The sequence below is a fragment of the Panthera pardus genome, unplaced genomic scaffold, assembly GCF_024362965.1.
Source record: "Panthera pardus isolate Hobbes unplaced genomic scaffold, ASM2436296v1 HiC_scaffold_10, whole genome shotgun sequence".
Taxonomy (NCBI): Eukaryota; Metazoa; Chordata; class Mammalia; order Carnivora; family Felidae; genus Panthera; species Panthera pardus.
Genome location: NW_026526655.1, coordinates 111,681,238 through 111,699,781, shown reverse-complemented (window position 1 = coordinate 111,699,781; position 18,544 = coordinate 111,681,238). Strand labels below are relative to the sequence as shown.

Genomic DNA, 18,544 nt, shown 5'->3' with positions numbered 1-18,544 from the left:
CTCAAACTATATAGAAATTAACTCAAAATGGATAAAAAATCTGAGTATAAAATGTAAAATTATGGCACTGTCTAGAAGAAAATACAGGAAACACTGTGTCCTCAGGTTCAGTAAAGGAGTTCCTGGATACAACAGTAAAAGTATGGTCCATAAAAGAAAAATTATAAATTGGGTTCCACTGAAATTACAAACTTTTGCTCTGCAGAAGATATTGTTAAATAATTAAAATACAATCCATAGACTGGAAAAACTATTGGAAAATCACATATCTGACAAGGTATCTGTATTCAGAATATATGAAGAATTCTCAAAACTCAGTAATTAGAAAACAAATAATCCAATGAAAACTGGGCAAAACATTCAGGCACTCTGCTAAAGAAGATATATATCTGGCAAATAGCATATGAAAAAATGTTCAACATCATACTCACTGAGGAAATGCAAATTAAAACCAAATGAGATATCACACAGATAAAACACTGGCAATACTAAGTACTGACAAAAATACAGAACAATGGGAACCATCGTACTTTGATGGTGAGAATGAAAATGGTACATCCACTTTGAAAAAGTGTATGATAGCTTCTTATAGTTAAGGATACACTTAGAAAATGACCTAGTAATTTAGTCCTAGGTATAAAATTATGTCCATACAAAGACTCGTACACTAATGTTCATAGTAGCTTTATTTATAATAGACAAAAACTGGAAACCCAAATGTCCTTAAATTAGTGAACTAATAGACAAACTGTGGTATATCCATTAAGTGGAATACTATTCAGCAATTAAAAGGAAAATTAACTTGATACATGCAAAAACACAGATGAACCTCAAATGCGTTATGCCAGGTGAAAGAAGTCAACCTCAAAAGGCAATACAATGAGTCCATTTATATGACACTTTGGAATAGTCAAATCTATATGGATGGAGACTAGACTACCAGGAACTGGGGGTGGGGAGAGGGATTGACTACAAAGGGACAGCATTAAGTTTTTAGATTAATGGGACTCTTCTGTATTTAGATTATCATGGTGGTTACATGACTGTATACATTTGTCAAAACTCTTAGAACTATACAGCAAAAAGAGTAACTTTTACTGTGTATAACTTCAAAAATAAAATAAAGAAGGTAAGAAAGTATGCAAGCAATTTGACCACATCAACATCCTGCTTGAAACCTTTCCATAGCTCCAAGAACTGTTAGTCCACAGTTGTTAGCATGGAGCCACAGCCTGGTCCTCCTTCTCTCTTGTTATGCTCCTCATTCCATATTATTTGCAATTCCTGCATATTTAAAGCACCTGATACAGTACCTGTGCAGGTACTCAGTAAACACAGGCTTTCTTCATTTGCACATCGTTCTGCATTTGTTTATGTTGGCCCTTTCTCATGAAGGCTCTTTCTACTCCTCACTCCAGCTAACTTGCAGGCATGAAGACTCAGGCAATACCTTCTCCTGAAGGGTTTCTCTGACTCACTTCCTCCCCATCTCTGCCCCTCATAACGGGTGGACTCTGGTGCCTCTCTTCTGAGCTTCCCCATTTGTGCAATAAAGGCTTGGGGATGTTCAAACCTTACACATTTTGAAGAAAGGCCTGGCCTTCAGCTGGTTTGAGGGAGATTGACTCTAAGGGTCTGAAATATCCTGCCTGATAAGAGTGGCTTTGTATACCTGGGCCTTCAGCCACTCCAGACTTTATACTAACAGTGTGATTGACCATGGGGTCCCTGGGCTACACTGTGTCAGTGTGACCTCTGGAGAGCTTGGAGACTTAAGTAGTTAAGGTCAGTCTTGTGGGCACTACATGCCTAAGTAATTGACCTCCAATAAAAACCCTGGACACCAAGGCTTCAGCATACTCTCCTGGTTGGCAATACTTCCTACATGTTGTCACACGCTGTTGCTGGGAGAACCAAGCATGGTCCATGTGATTCCATGGGAGGGGACATCTGGAAGTTTGCTCCTGGTTTCTCTTGGACTATGGCCTATGATCATTTTGCCTTGGTTGATTTTAATCTGTATGCTTCCACCATAATAAACTGGAACAGCTTTTCTGAGCTGTGTGAGTCTTTCTAGAGAATCCTCCACTGATAGTGGCTTGGGGCCATGGGTTCCCCCTGACACATCATACCACTGGGTTCACTTCTATCAGAGCACTCATAATGAGCTGTCACTGTCTGTCTCTTTCTGTGCTGTCATTTATTTAAGAGCAAGAACCTTGTATGATTTGCCTACCAGCTTAGTGCCTAGTACTGTGCCTGGAACATGATGAGTGTTAAATAAATGTCTGACTGCAAGAGAGGCCTAGCCTTCTCATAAGTCTGATACCTATCCAAGTCAGAAAAATGCCTCAGGGACTTGCAGAGGAATGTGGAAGTAGCAAACCTTTTCTCCTAAGAAGAAATCATAAGGCATTAACCATGCAAAAGCACAGGTAGTAAAAACTGTCAACTCCAGAAGCCTGAACTGAGAATTAATTCTGTCAGACAAAACACCCAGAGTAGGAATTTTAAAAGCCTTAGCTCAGGAGTGGCAGTGTGGTAACATGGCTGAGGGCTATGGAGACTAGGTGGTTGCTTAGGGGGAGATGAGAAGAGCAGGACAGAAAGAAGGGTTACAGAAATTCCACCTTGTCATCTATGTTTTATTTTCAGATTCTGCCTTTAACGAAAGCCCTCTCTGCACCAGAAAAAGTGTGGTTTCAACGGAAAATGCCAAGAGTGTACATTTAAAATTCAAGAAGTCTTTTGGAAATAAGGAGAATCTATAGGTCTCTGGTAGATTCCGTGGCTGTTGCTCTGCCCTGCAGGTAAGCTGCAATTCCAGTCTCCAGTACTAGCCTTTCTGGTTCTTGATGACAACTACACAAATGTTTAGCAATAGACTCCATTACAAAATCACAAAAACAACAATTAAGTTTGCTAAGGATCTTTTACTGGTAATTCTTAATCTTTCTTAAGAGAAAAACGTAGTTCAATTAAACACACACATGCTTTGTCTTAGAGCCATAGACCAAACAGAAACACAGCATACAATAAATGCCGACTCACAGACGGTATCCACCCCAAATCAATAGCTCTGACTAGAGTCATGGAATTTTATAGTTGATTAGAGAAGAGGTCAGGTCTTTGATTTCAATGTCTTCGTTTTGAAAATGGGGTAACTGGGATCTAGAAAAAAGCCATGAGTGTTGAATAAAGATAATAGCATGGAAGTAGCCAAGACAGTACTTTGATATGTCCTCCCCCACCCAACACAACCTTTCCTTTCTGGACCTGGCCCAGCCTCCACTCCAAATCTGGCAAAGAGCCCTTATCAAATCACATGGATCCAGACCTAGAGCTCTAGGGAGACATGACCTAGCTAGGCAGACTAGGATGAGTTACTGCATCTCTCTGGGCCTGTTTTGTACCTGAGCTGTAGGATAATAATGCTTACCTCACCGGATTTTATGTGGTGAAGGAGGTAACATGCAGCATCATACCTGGCATATAGAAGGTACTCAAAAAATTACTCTCCCTTTTTTCTTCCCATTGACTCCCCATCTATGGCAGCCTTTCCGAGATCTCCTCATCTAAACCACAAATCCAAAGAGTATTACTTGAGTGCTTATTTTCTCAATTCCTCCTAAGGACGGCAAATAGCTAGTACCATTCCAGAAGAGAAGAGAGTTCTTGCATTGCATCCAGTAGATGTCTTGGGACATTAGGGCTTAATTCTCTGTAGGAATCCAGTTGAGATGGTTTCATGGACTCACAAAGCTCTACAGCGTTCATGGAAGTACACTGTTACAAATCTAGTTTTGGATATTACTGATACAGGGTTCCCAAAACAAGGCAGGTGGTAGAGGGTTGAGGGATGGGACTGAGGATGAAGAGGGGATTCAAAATGCTTTCAAGCCCTGGGTCTCCATAGTTGGTTACTGACCAGCACTCCCTGAGCACGAGCATTGTTCTGTCCATAAGTCTAGTGATACCTGTGTTCTGTGAGGGGCATGGCATTTGCTTTTGGGCCTCACATAAACTCTTCCAATACCATGCTGCTTTAAACTCTGCCCTCCCATTGTAAGGGCATCTCTGAGTCCCTCAAGGAGCAGTTTTCTGGGCCTTAGCTTTTACCTTGCCCCACCCCCAACACACACACACACACACACACACACACACACACACACACACACACATCACCCCAGAACTTCACACACACACACAGCTGTCTATAATCTCTGAAACTCATCCAGGCTGCCTCCATGCCCCTGGTGGGTCTGGAGAGCCCCTGAATCTCAGAGTCACCTAATAAACCTGGGTTTCTTCCATTTCCATCTGCCTCACCCCTGCTCTGGGGCAAAGGAATCCTTGGGTACACCAGGGCACCTCCTCCAGCTTCTCTGGGCCTGTTTGCCATTGCTAAGGTGGAGCTGGTATGTCTTCTCACTCTGGAAGTGGAAGGAAAGCCATTTGGGCAAAGAGAAAAAAAGGAGTCCTTTGCCAGTTTCCTTAAAGTCTCACTTACGGTATTATCTAGTTTGGTTTTCTCAAGTGGGGTTTCTATTTAAGTATCCCAGAGAGGAAGGAGAGTTTCAAGGGAATTGAGATGGGGGGGGGGGGGTGTCAGAGCTGCAGAATTTTGAAAACCTTTTATTTGGAGGAGACAACAACTTTTCTGAGTTTCATGTGTTTGTTTTGGGACAGCGCAGATGAGAATCGTGGAGTGCTCAATACAAGCGTCTGGGCATCACCTTCCTTGTCTAAACCCACTGACTTTAGAGCAGAGTCCCAACCCTGTATCTGCCAGTAAAGGTACAACCCTTGGGAGCCAACCTTTGACTCTACTCCTCAACGTGATCTATGCTCCACCCCTGGGGGAGGGTGGGAACTGCTGTCTGCATGCCACCCTCCCAACCCCCAGCCCCTGCTCCTCTCGGGTTGGCGGCTCTGACCAGAGCACACACAGCGCCTCACTTCCACCTCCACCACTGGGTATGACCACAGACTGTACCCTCTACCCCATGCATAAGCATAATGCACACATTACCTCCTGCCCCCTACCGCCTGATTTCTGATTTCTGGGCAGTACCTGTCTTCCTTTACAGCTCCCACTTCAGGGGCTCAAAAATAACTTTTTGAATGTTTGCAAGAAGTAAAATACAAAGAATCCAGTTTGCCAACTAACCAAGGGTTGGGGATCACCATTTATAAAACCACTCTGGACTTGCTTAACTAATACGTAGGGTCAAAGTCTTCTAAATCTGTAGCCAGAACGCGGTCCTCCGACTAGAGCGGGGAGCACATGGTCCTGGGGACCCCAGAGCAACCCTATCTCGGAGAAATAGCACTGCTTGCTTCAGAGGGCCCGAGACAAGCCCCCTCCTCTGGGTGGGGCGCCTCTGTCCTGAAGCCAGGACCAAACACAATGAATCTGGTCCACCCTTGACCAGCGAGCCCTTTCCCACCTTCTTCCGTTTTAGAGGTCAAAAAGCTGCAGTTCGGAAAGCCAGCCACGTGCCGTTGGTCAAGCAAGAACAGTTGCATCAAGGACCAAATTCTATTCTCACCTTAAACACTCAGTCTCCCGGCTGACGACGCGCCCTGCTACGGGAGTGGGGGGCAAACAAGGTCCCAGCTGTAACAGGTAGCCCACTGGTGAAAGTGGGGGGGAAGAAGGGACAGGCATGACGGGAGGCGGGGCGGCAGTAAATCAGAAGATAAGCAGGGAAAAGAAAAGGAATCTGGAGGGCGACGCAGCGGGCAGCAAGGAACCAGAAAATGGAAGCGAAAATCAGAGAGAGTGAGGGAGGAGAGGACAGGAAAGAAGAGGAGGCGAGACAGTGTCGCGGGGGAGGGGGAGCGGCAGGTCACGAGAGGACAGACGCGGGGCGCGGCAGGGGCGCGGACGGCGCCCTTACCGGCGGTGGCCGAGCGCAGGCTCTCCAGGCTCCAGGAGCGCGACAGGGCGCCGCGCATGCCCCCGCTGCCGCCGCGGCCTCCGCACACCACGCCGCTGCTGTCGGAGTCCGAGCCCGGGGACAGCCCGGCGCTACTGCCCCCGCTGCTGCTGGTGCCGAGGTCGCCACTCGTCTGCCCGCTCGACTCGCTCGGGCATTGCTGTGCCCGGCTGCAGGCGGGCCCGAGCTCCAGCCACAGGCTCGGCGGCGGCTGGGCCGCGGGCGGCGGGGCGAGCGGGCTGGGGCCGGCGGCGCCGTCGGAGGGCGAGGGGCGTGCGGGCGGGCGCGCGGCGTCCCCGGCCCCATCCCCGCCGCCGCACGGCCGCCGCTCCGGCCCGGCTGACATCATGGGGCTCCGCTAAGGAGGCTCGCGGTCGGCCGCCGCCCGCTCAGGCTCTGCGGGGCGCGCGCGGGGCGGGCGCGGGGCGCGGTCGGGCGCCCAGCAGGCAGGGCGCGGCGCCACCGCTCGCCGCCCGCCCCCGGCCAGCCTGGCGGGCGCACAGCCGCGGCTGCCACCCGGGTGCGGGTCGCGGGCCCGGTCGGCTCGCGCTCACGCACGCGCGCACGCAGACCTGGAGCGGCGGCGGCGGCGGCGGGCGCGGGCGCGGCGCGCGGGGGCACCGCCACCCAGGGTCCCCGCACGGCCGCGCCCCGCCGCCAGCATTCCCGGGCGTGTGTTAGTTAGGCTGGGATCATCTGACAAGGGGACGCACCCGTAGGGCCGGTGGGCGCTCGCTTCTCTTCCGCAGGGACCCAGCTCAGACTGCGGGCAGCGCGTCCGTGCCCACGTGGGGGCGGGAACGCAGGCGGGAGCGCGGGGCCGGACTACGGCCGACCTCCACGAACATCTTCTCGGGGGAGCGCGCTTGGCCGGGACACGCCCCCAGCCCCCGGGCCTTCCGCGCTCAAGGTGTGCGGAGGGAGAGCCAGTCAGCAGGCGCCTGCCCCGCTCAGGAGCATGGTCCCGCCACGAAAGTGCCTGAAACAGTCTAGCAGCAGGCACAGATGAGAATGGGAGCCCCAAAGCACAAGACAGCCAGGGATTACAGGGGTTTGTTTTGGGGGAGGATAGGGATTGTTAGGGAAAAAAGTTGCTGTTTCCTCGGACCCTCCCAGACACTCCTGAGCGTTTTGTAGGTTCTTGGAGTGTACCTAAAGGGTGAAGTACATCCACTGTTCCATACAAGGACAATACATCAAGAAGTACTTATAGGAAATACAAAATCTGGGAGGTGAAAACAGTGGGAGACTTGGTCTTGGACGTGAGATGTGTGAGGGAAGTCCTAATATGGATTGATATGGACTTATCAGCTTTTTAATGACCCTTCCCTCCCAACCTCCTACCCACCCCACCCCCCTCCCCCAGCAACATCCCTCCTCCAACTCCTCCAAGCCCTAGCAAGCTGGTTGTAAAGTGACAGAAGTATTAACAACAGTGAGGATGAAATGAGAGGCCACATACCAGCTGGTATAGGGCGGATGCTGCAAAAGTGGTCATTTTCTCCCCTTCTTTGCATTTGGGGTCCGTTTCCTGTTGCCTGTCTCCTCTGTGTGCTCCTAGCGCTGTACCATGGGGAACCCTGTGTCTTCATAATATCTATCTCCTCTCTTTGTAGGCCCTCTGTTATCTCCTCTATCAGATTAATATATTAATATCTGCTGCTTTTAATAGACTCAGGGGCTGGGGACAATGGCATGCCAACATTTATATAAAGTACAAAACCCTATACAAGCATAAGGTAATGCTGGTGTTGTTGGGTGTTCAACTGATGGGCCCTGGGGGGTGACTCAGCCAATCCGCATCTTGAAGCTCCTCCCTCAACTTACTGTACTTGTTCCAGGAGACTGTGTGCTTTCCTAACCACTCCATACCTGGAATGCACACTTCTTATTCATGCCTCTATCCTTTCCTGCCCTCGGGAAGGACAACTCTGTCCTCCCCTTATTCCTGATTATGGGAGGTTCTGCAAGAAGGGCTCCCCTCATGTTCTTATGTGGCTGTCAGGCTGAGGGCTCTGAGATAAGTTCCTGTGGGTGGGAAGAACTGCTCAGGAAGGAGATGGTCATTGCCAGCATGAGGCACAGATCAAGAGACACCACTCCCAACTCATCAGCAAGTCTGGGTTCTGCCTCCAGAATAAGTGTCAAAGTTGTCCATATTTACTTTACTGCTACCAGAATCATACTGTGCTTGGAAGACTGCTTTAGTCTTTTAACTTGTTCCACAGAGCAGCCTGAGAGAGCTCTAAAATATAAATCATACCATGTCACGCTCCTGCTTCAAACCCTTCAGAAGCATCTCTTCACAATTAGCCAGACCCTCAAAACCCGTGTACTGACCTGACCTATCTCTCCAATTCTGATCATCTCCCCCATCCTTTGCTCTCTGCCCTGCAGCCACTGTGGCCACCTTGCTGTTTCTCCTTCTAGCCTCAGGGCCTTTGCACTTATTGTTCCTTTCACCTGGAATGCTCTTCTTTTTTGCTTTTCAAGGTACTGGCTCCTTCTCAACATCAGATCTTAGAAAATGTTATCTCCTCAGTGAAACTTCATTTATTTCTTCCTAGGACTCATCTGTCAATGGCTTGTTGTTTATCTGTTGTCTGCCCCCATAGACCACGGATGCTGTGAGGGCAGCAGCTCCTTACCTATCACTGTGTCTCAGTGTGAGCAGAGCACCTGTTGCAGGCTGGGTGCCTGGTAAGTGCCTGTGGGGGAATGAGTGGGGGCATGGAGCTGAGCAAGAGGCCAGTTAAGCAGGACGAGAAGAACATTCTTGTTCTGTGGGTTCAGAACAGATGAGCAGATGATGTGTGATACTGAATGGATGGTAACAAAGGTGGTGCCTCCAGATGGCAGCAGCATGGGCTGATCTAGCCTGTGTAAGCCACAGTCAACCAGACAGCCAAGCACCATGCTTTTTCTGAGTCCATTTTTCTTTTAAGTCTTCCTGAGACTTCAGTAAATTCTTATTTGAACCAGCTATCCCGGTCTCAGCTCTGCTGTAGGGAAGATCAGAGTGTCCTCATTTGAGCTATGGTATGAAAAAGGGATCCACATTTTTTAAGACCATGGTGGTGATAGCAGCTGAAATTACTACATACTATCCAAGGATAAGGGAATCTTGGGGGATGAAAGTTGATGCAATGAGACTTAGCTGCCTCCCTAACATGGGAAACCCTCCAAACTCATCCATTTCTGATACTATTAAGGGAGAGATGAGATTTTGGTTTTCTTGCCATCACATGGTAGGTTTGCAATTATATCTCTATATCTCTATTTCTATCTATCTATCTATCTATCTATCTATCTATCTATCTATCTAAATTAATGTTAATACAGCATCTTTATGAGAAAGGTCAGCACAGAAGGATCACTGTTTGAGACTGGTTCAATGATGTGAAAATAGGAGCTGCAATGTTCAGCTGCACATGTAGAAACAGACAGTTGTCTAAATTTAGAGATTGGCTTCTGTCCTGTCTCTCCTAGCTAACCCTGTACTTCAGTTTCTACAAAAGTGTTAAACAGAAAGAAGCTTTAAAACCAGAGAGATCTGGGTTCAAGTTCTGTTTTTCTCTTACTACTTGTGACTTTGGGCAAATTATTGAAACTTCTTAAGTCTTTCTCCCTTCACCCATCAAATAATGATACTGAGAACTATTTTTGCAGGATTATTGTAGGGATTATATGAAGTGATATGTGCATATACAATAGTGCCTAGCAATGTCTGAACTATTAGCAGCTATTTATTAAGTATATATTAGGTGTTAAGTACTTTGCATATATTATTTAACTTCCACAACAACTTTAATAGGTACCATTATTAGCCTCATTTTTCAGTTGAAAATAATAAGCTCAGAATAACCCAAGGCCACATATTTAGGAAGTGGTGGAATTGGTTCCAGTCCTCACCAACTATGCTTTGAACCACTATGTAATTGTTAATTCCTTTCCTCCTGATTTTGAGGATTCTCTAGACAGTTCTTGCTGGAATATTATCAGTATCATTGGCAAGAGACACTGTGAGCCTACTTTGTACATAGCATACTGCTAGCTGTTGGGGATATAATGAGGAAGTTTAAGCAATGGATCTTGATATTGAATAAGTATGATATAGGCTCAGCCATCCAAATTATCTCCTTTAAGACTCTTCCTGAGATGACTAACAGGTTATAATAATAGGGAAAATTGAGATTGTCTTCAGGCAAGCAGGACAATGACGAATTCTACTGACCCACTCCCCAGTGAAACTAGTGGAAACTACTTAAAAATAGCCACTTAAAACCTCTAGATATATTCCTAGGGGAAAATAGAAAATTAAAAAAATCTGTTCAAGAAAATCAGTGAAAGTTTACTAAGAAAGGTGAGAGTCTGTGATATCTGAACCAGTACCACTGCTTCTCCCCTTCTTCCCAGCTCAGTGAGTTGGGAGATTTCACTCCAGATGGCTAAAGCAAAAAACATGGGGCTCCCTCTCTCATCTCCCAGCTGGAGAGCTTACTTCCCTAGAAGAGCAGTATTTTTCACTCTGTCCCCAACTACCTGCTATTGACGCTAAGTCCTGGGTGAGAATGGTTGAGCAGTGGGGACTCCCTTTTTCAGCACACTGGGCATATTAAGGCTCTGATATCTCTTCCCCCTGCTTATGAGGCTGTCATTCTATGCCAGGCAAGCCCAGGGGACCATAAACCAATGTACACTCCTTCAGTGATTGTCACTCAGAGAGAAGTCTGCCATTATCCCCATCCCCAGCTCCAGAGCTCTTGCTCAAATATTTTGCCTAGGGGTAGAATTTTGACTGTGGGAAGGCTGTAAACAGATTATTGCTATTTTTTTCCTAGAAGAACTGCCCTCATTTGTATTAGAGCATGGAGAAGTTTAAACCTAAAGGTGCTCCCCAGAGCAGTGAAGCTTCTGGTGAAAGGCATTTGGGAACATATTCATGGATCTAATGAAAATACAGCCTAAAATTATAAGCCCATTAGTTTTCAAGAAAGAACCAGGAATGAGATATTTCTTTGCAAGAAAGAACCAAGAATAAGCCCTTCTGGGATCAGAACAAACACCAAACACAGATCTCTGAAACTATTCCTTCAAAGGAGCCAGAATTTGAGCAGCTTATGCCCCAAGGCATTGTTGTAAACAGTAGGCCAATCAGCTGCCAATCAGTGGAATTTAAAAGCTGAGTTTAACAATAGAAGGGTCAATCTATCAGGAAGACATAACAATTAAAAAACATATATACCTAATAACAGAGAACCAAAATACATAAGGCAAAAACCAATAGAAATGAAGGGAGAAAGGGATATCCAACTTTCAATAATGCATAAAACAACTATACAGAAGATCACACAAATAGAAGACTTGAACAAAACTACAAACCAATTAGACCTGCTAGTATCTATACAGCATACCACCCAACAATAGAAGATATTTTCTTCTCAAGTGCACATGGGACACTTTCTAGGATAGACCATATATTAGTCCATAAAACAAACTTCAGTAAATTTAAAGGATAGAAATAATACAAAGCATGTTTTTTGACCACATGGAATAAAATTAGAAATCAGTAATGGGAACTTTAGGAAACTCACAAATATGTGGAAATTAAACAACACACTCCTAAGTAACCAATGAGTCAAAAAACAGACCAAAAGAAAAATCAGAAAACACTTTGAAATAAATGAAAATGAAGACAAAATATGCCCAAACTTATGGGACACAGCTAAATCAACACTTATAGGGAAGTTTACAGCTGCTTATGCCTGTATTAAAAGAAGAAAGTTCTCAAGTCAACAACCAAATTTGCACCTTATAACACTAGAAAAAGAAGAAATGCAAAACCTAAAGCAAGCAGAAGGGAGGAAATAATAAAGGTTAGAGTAGAAATCATTACAGAAAAAAACAGACAACAGAAATATAGAGAAATAGAGAACAGATACAGAATAGAGAAAATAAAAGAAACCAAATGCTGGTTTTTAGAAAAGATCAACAAAACTGGCAGACCTTCAGTTGAAGAAAGAAGACTCAAGAAGAGGAGGATCAAGAATAAAGAAGAGTACTCAAATTACTAGAATCAAAAATAAAAGAGGGGATGTTACTTCTGACCCTACAGAAATAAAAATGATAAAGGACTACTATAAACTATTGTACACCAGGCATTTAGATGACTTAAATGAAATGGACAAATTCCTAGGAAGACACAAGTTTCAAAACTCACTCAAGAAGAAGGAGACAATCTGAATAGACCTACAAGTGGAGATTGGATCAGTAATCACAAGACTACCTACAGAGAAGAGTTCAGACCCTTTATCCCTGGCTTTATCCCTGAATTCTACCAAACATTCAAAAAATAATTAATACCAATTCTTTACAAACTACTGCAAAAAGTAGAAGAGGAAGGAACATATCTCAACCCATTTTATGAGGCCAATAGTACCCTGATACCAAAACTGACAAAGATATTACAAGAAAACTACAGACCAATATCTCTTATGGATATGGATGCAAAAATCCTGAATAAAATACTAGTAAACCAAATTCATCAAAACATACAGGGATTTATATATCTTAACCAAGCAGGATAAATCCCACAAGAAGTGCAAGGGTGGAGTAACATCTGAAAATCAATTAATGTAATATACCATATCAGAATAAAGAACAAAAGTTGCATGATTATCTCAATAGACACAGGAAAAGCACTGACAAAATTCAACACATTCTCATGGTAAAAAAACAAAAAACTAAGGAAAAAGCCAAAAAACTCAACAAACTAGGAATAGAAGGTAAATTTACCTGATAAGGGTGTCTATGAAAAACCTACAGCTAACAACATACTTAATGGTGAAGATGGGATACTTTACCCCTAAGATCAAGAACAAGGTATGGATGCCTACTCTTGCCATTTCTATTCAACTTTACTGTCTGGAGGCTATAATCAGGACGGTTAGGCAAGGAAAAGAAATAAAAGACATCTAGATGGGAAAACTACCTCTATTTACAGATGACACAATCTTGTATGTAGAAAATCCTAAGGAATCCATTAAAAAAATGACTAGAGCTAAGAAATGAATTCAACAAGGTTGCAGGATACAAGATCAATATAGAAAAATCGATTATATTTCTATATAGATCTATATACTTTCAATGAAAATTAAGAAAATTTTATTCGCAAAGCATCAAAAAGAATAAAATACTTAAGAGTGAATTTTTCAAAAGCGGTACAAACTTGTATTCTGAAGGTGATGAAACATAGTTGAAAGAAATAAAAGAAGATCTAAATAAATGGGAAGAATCCAATGTTTGTGGATCAAGAAATTCAGCATTGTTAAGATACTCTCTAAATTCATTTATAGATTCAACACAGTCCTCATGCTAACCCTAGCTTATTTCTTTGTAGAAATTGATACCTGATTTTAAAATTCATATGGAATTGCAAGAGACTCAGAATAGCCAAGACATTCCTTAAAAGGAAGGGTAAAGGAAGAGAAAGACTCCACTTCCCAATTTCAAAATTTACTACAAAGCATAGCAAACAAGACAGTGCAGTACTAGTACAAGGACAGACACAGATCAATGGAATAGAACTGACAGTCCAGGAATAAATCCATATCTATGATGAACTTACAAGGCTACCAAACCATTGAAAGGGAAAGAATACTATTTTCAACAAATGGTACTGGAACAACTGGATATCCACATGAAAATGAACTCAAATAAAAAAACTTAAATGTAAGAGCTAAAACTATGAAACTCTCAGTAAAAAACATAAAGGCAATACTCATGACCTTGGATTTGGTAAAGGATTCTTAGATATGATATCAAAAGCATGGGCAACAAAGGAAAAAGATAGATAAGCTGGACTTCATCAATATTAAAAAAAAATTCCGGGGGCGCCTGGGTGGCGCAGTCGGTTAAGCGTCCGACTTCAGCCAGGTCACAATCTCACGGTCCGTGAGTTCAAGCCCCGCGTCGGGCTCTGGGCTGACGGCTCGGAGCCTGGAGCCTGTTTCCGATTCTGTGTCTCCCTCTCTCTCTGCCCCTCCCCCGTTCATGCTCTGTCTCTCTCTGTCCCAAAAATAAATTAAAAAAAAAAAAAAAAAAAAAAAACGTTGAAAAAAAAAAAAAAATTCCGGGGCACCTGGGTGGCTCAGTCAGTTGCGCGTCCACCTTCAGCTCGGGTTAGGATCTCGCCATTTGTGGGTTTGGGCTTCACATCGGGCTCTGTGCTGATAGCTTGGAGCCTGGAGCCTGCTTTGGATTCTGTATCCCCATCTCTTTCTGCCCCTTCCTCGTTCGTGCTCTCTCTCTCTCTCTCAAAAATAAATAAACATTAAAAAATTAAAAAAAAATTCTGTGCTTCAAAGGGTACCATCAAGAAAATGAAAGGACAAACCACAGAATAGGAGAAAATATTTGTAAAGATTATTTATCTGATAATTCATGTGCATCTAAGGTATAGAGAACACTTACAAATCAATTAAAAACAGCCAGATATCCCAATTAAAACACAAACTGATGGTTACCAGATGGAAGGTGGGTGGAGGGCGGTGGATGAAATATGTGATGGGGATTAAGGAGTCCACTTGTGATAAGCAACACGTATTGGAAATGTTGAATCACCATATTATACACCTGAAACTAACATTACACTATATGTTAACTTACTAGAATTTAAATAAAAACTTAAAAAATGAGTAAAAGAGTAGACATTTCTTAGAAGAATAAAAGATATATAAATGGCTGGTAAGTATATAAAAAGAGAACTATAAATCAAAACCACAATGAGATACCACTTGACACCCACTAGTTTGAATAGAATCAAAAAGTCAGATAACAAGTGTGGTGAGGATGTTGATGTTGGAGAAATTACACTGGTGGTGGGAATGTAAAATGGCACAACTTCTTTAGAACACAGTTTAGCAAGGGAGGAAGATGGCGGCGTAGGAGGACACTGGGCTCACCGCGTCCTGCTGATCACTTAGATTCCACCCATACCTGCCTAAATAACCCAGAAAACCACCAGAAGACTAGCAAAACGGATTCTCCAGAGCCAAGTGTAGACAAGAGGCCCATGGAAGATGGTAGGAAGGGCGGAGAGGTGGTGCACACTACACGGACTGGCAGGAGGGAGCCGGGCTGAGGGGCAGCCTGCTGGCAAAGCAGAGCCCTCCAGTCTGGCTTGCAAAAGCGGAGGGGCCGGATGGAGTGTGTTTGGACAGCAAACGGGACTTAACATCTGGAAGGTTATAAGCTAACAGCTCTGCTCAGAGAGCAGGAGGGCTGGAGGACTACGGGAGGGAGAGTTGTTGAGCCCTGGATGACAGAGCTCAGCTTGGCAGGGAACAAAGGTGCTCACCAGCGCCATCTCCCTCACCCATCCTCCAGCCAAAATCCCAAAGGGAACCAGTTCCTGCCAGGGAACTTGCTTGCATCGCGCAAACACCCAATGTTGTGCTTCTGCGGATCCATCCCTCCGGCGGCGGGTCTGACTCACTCCTGGTGCCACAGGGCCCCTCCTGAAGTGGATCACTGAAGGAAAAGTGAGCTGAGCCTGCCCCTCCCGCCCCTGTGCACCTTGCCGATCCACTCCGGCCAATACGCCAGATCCCCAGCACCACAAACCTGGCAGTGTGCAAGTAGCCCAGACGGGCCACGCCACCCCACAGTGAATCTGCCCCTAGGAGAGGGGAAGAGAAGGCACACACCAGTGTGACTGTGGCCCCAGCGCTGGGCTGGGGGCAGACATCAGGTCTGACTGCGGCCCCACCCACCAACGCAAGTTATTCAAGACAGCACAGGGGAAGTGCCCTGCAGTTCTGCACCACTCCAGGGACTCTCCAAAATGACGAAACGGAAGAATTCCCCTCAAAAGAATCTCCAGGAAATAATGACAGCTAACGAACTGATCAAAAAGGATTTAAACAATATAACAGAAAGTGAATTTAGAATAATAGTCATAAAATTAATCGCTGGGCTTGAAAACAGTATACAGGACAGCAGAGAATCTATTGCTACAGAGATCAAGGGACTAAGGAACTGCCAGGAGGAGCTAAAAAATGCTATCAATGAGCTGCAAAATAAAATGGAGACAACCACAGCTCAGATTGAAGAGGCAGAGGAGAGAATAGGTGAACTAGATGATAAAATTATGGAAAAAGAGGAAGCTGAGAAAAAGAGAGATAAAAAAATCCAGGAGTATGAGGGGAAAATTAGAGAACTAAGTGATGCACTAAAGAGAAATAATCTACGCATCATTGGTATTCCAGAGGAGTCATTGGTATCCCTCCAGAGAGAGGGAAAGGTGCTGAAGGTGTACTTGAAGAAATAACAACTGAGAACTTCCCTGATCTGGGGAAGGAAAAAGGCATTGAAATCCAAGAGGCACAGAGAACTCCCTTCAGACGTAACTTGAATCGATCTTCTGCATGACATATCATAGTGAAACTGGCAAAATACAAGGATAAAGAGAAAATTGTGAAAGCAGCTAGGGATAAACATGCTCTAACATATAAAGGGACAGCAATAAGACTCGTGATGGATCTCTCTACTGAAACTTGGCAGGCCAGAAAGGAATGGCAGGAAATCTTCAATGTAATGAACGGAAAAAATATGCAGCCGAGAATCTTTTATCCAGCAAATCTGTCATTTAGAATAGAAGGAGAGATAAAGGTCTTCCCAAACAAACAAAAACTGAAGGAATTCGTCCCCACTAAACCAGCCCTACAAGGGGTCCTAAGGGCGATCCTGTGAGACAAAGTACCAGAGACATCACTACAAGCATGAAACCTACAGACATCACAATGACTCTAAACTCATATCTTTCTATAATAACATTGAATGTAAATGAACTAAATGCGCCAACCAGAAGACATAGGGTATCAGAGTGGATAAAAAAACAAGACCCATCTATTTGCTGTCTACAAGAGACTCATTTTAGACCTGAGGACACCTTCAGATTGAAAATGAGGGGATGGAGAACTATCATGCAACTGGAAGTCAAAAGAGAGCTGGAGTAGCCATACTTATATCAGACAAACTAGACTTTAAATTAAAGGCTGTAACAAGAGATGAAGAAGGGCATTATAGGGTCTATCCATCAGGAAGAGCTAACAATTATAAATGTCTATGCGCCAAATACGGGAGCCCCCAAATACATAAAACAATTACTCACAAACATAAGCAACCTTATTGATAAGAATGTGGAAATTGCAGGGGACTTTAACACCCCACTTACAGAAATGGATAGATCATCTAGACACATGGTCAATAAAGAAACAAGGGCCCTGAATGATACATTGGATCAGAATCTACTTTCTTCTCGAGTGCACATGGAACATTCTCCAAGATAGATCACATTCTGGGTCACAAAACAGCCCTTCATAAGTATACAAGAATTGAAATCATACCATGCATACTTTCAGACCACAATGCTATGAAGCTTAAAATCAACCACAGGAAAAACTCTGGAAAACCTCCAAAAGCATGGAGGTTAAAGAACACCCTACTAAAGAATGAATGGGTCAACCAGGCAATTAGAGAAGAAATTAACAAATATATGGAAACAAACTAAAATGAAAATACAACAATCCAAACACTTTGGGATGCAGCGAAGGAAGTCCTGAGAGGAAAATACATTGCAATCCAGGCCTATCTCAAGAAACAAGAAAAATCCCAAATACAAAATCTAACACACACCTAAAGGAAATAGAAGCAGAACAGCAAAGACACCCTAAACCCAGCAGAAGAAGAGAAATAATAAAGATTCGAGCAGAAATAAACAATATAGAAGCTAAAAAAACTGTAGAGCAGATCAATGAAACCAAGATTTGGTTTTTTGAAAAGATAAACAAAATTGATAAACCTCTAGCCAGGCTTCTCAAAAAGAAAAGGGAGATGACCCAAATAGATAAAATCATGAATGACAATGGAATTATTACAACTAATTCCTCAGAAATACAAGCAATTATCAGGGAATACTATGAAAAACTAGATGCCAACAAACTGGAAAACCTGGAAGAAATGGACAAATTCCTAATCACCCACACCTTCCAAAACTCAATCAGGAGGAAATAGAAAGCTTGAACAGACCCATAACTAGCGAAGAAATTGAATCAGTCATCAAAAATCTGCCAACAAATAAGAGTCCAGGACCAGATGGCTTCCCAGAGGAGTTCTACCAGACGTTTAAAGCAGAGATAATACCTATCCTTCTCAAGCTATTCCAAAACATAGAAAGGGAAGGAAAACTTCCAGACTCATTCTATGAAGCCAGTATTACTTTGATTCCTAAACCAGACAGAGACCCAGTAAAAAAAGAGAACTACAGGCCAATATCCCTGATGAATATGAATGCAAAAATTCTCAATAAGATATTAGCAAATCGAATTCAACAGCATATAAAAAGAATTATTCACCATGATCTAGTGGGATTCATTCCTGGGATGCAGGGCTGGTTCAACATTTCCAAATCAATCAACGTGATACATCACATTAATAAAAGAAAAGATAAGAATTATATGATCCTGTCAATCGATGCAGAAAAAGCATTTGACAAAATTCAGCATCCTTTCTTAATAAAAACCCTCGAGAAAGTCGGGATA

The 18,544-nt window shown here is 43.9% G+C and overlaps 1 protein-coding gene across 6 annotated transcripts in view; it reads right to left on the bottom strand.

Moving 5' to 3' along the window:
• Positions 1-18,544, bottom strand: part of ARHGEF4 (Rho guanine nucleotide exchange factor 4) — a 262,203-nt gene that overhangs the window by 84,535 nt on the left and 159,124 nt on the right. The window contains exon 1 of one of the 6 annotated variants that reach the window (XM_019469510.2): positions 5,904-6,443. The exons of the other annotated variants lie outside the window; for them this stretch is intronic. Within the exon in view, the coding sequence (XP_019325055.1) occupies positions 5,904-6,291 (388 nt within the window). The 5' untranslated portion in view covers positions 6,292-6,443. Of the gene's footprint in view, positions 1-5,903; positions 6,444-18,544 lie in introns of those variants that run through there. 6 annotated transcript variants of the gene reach the window in all.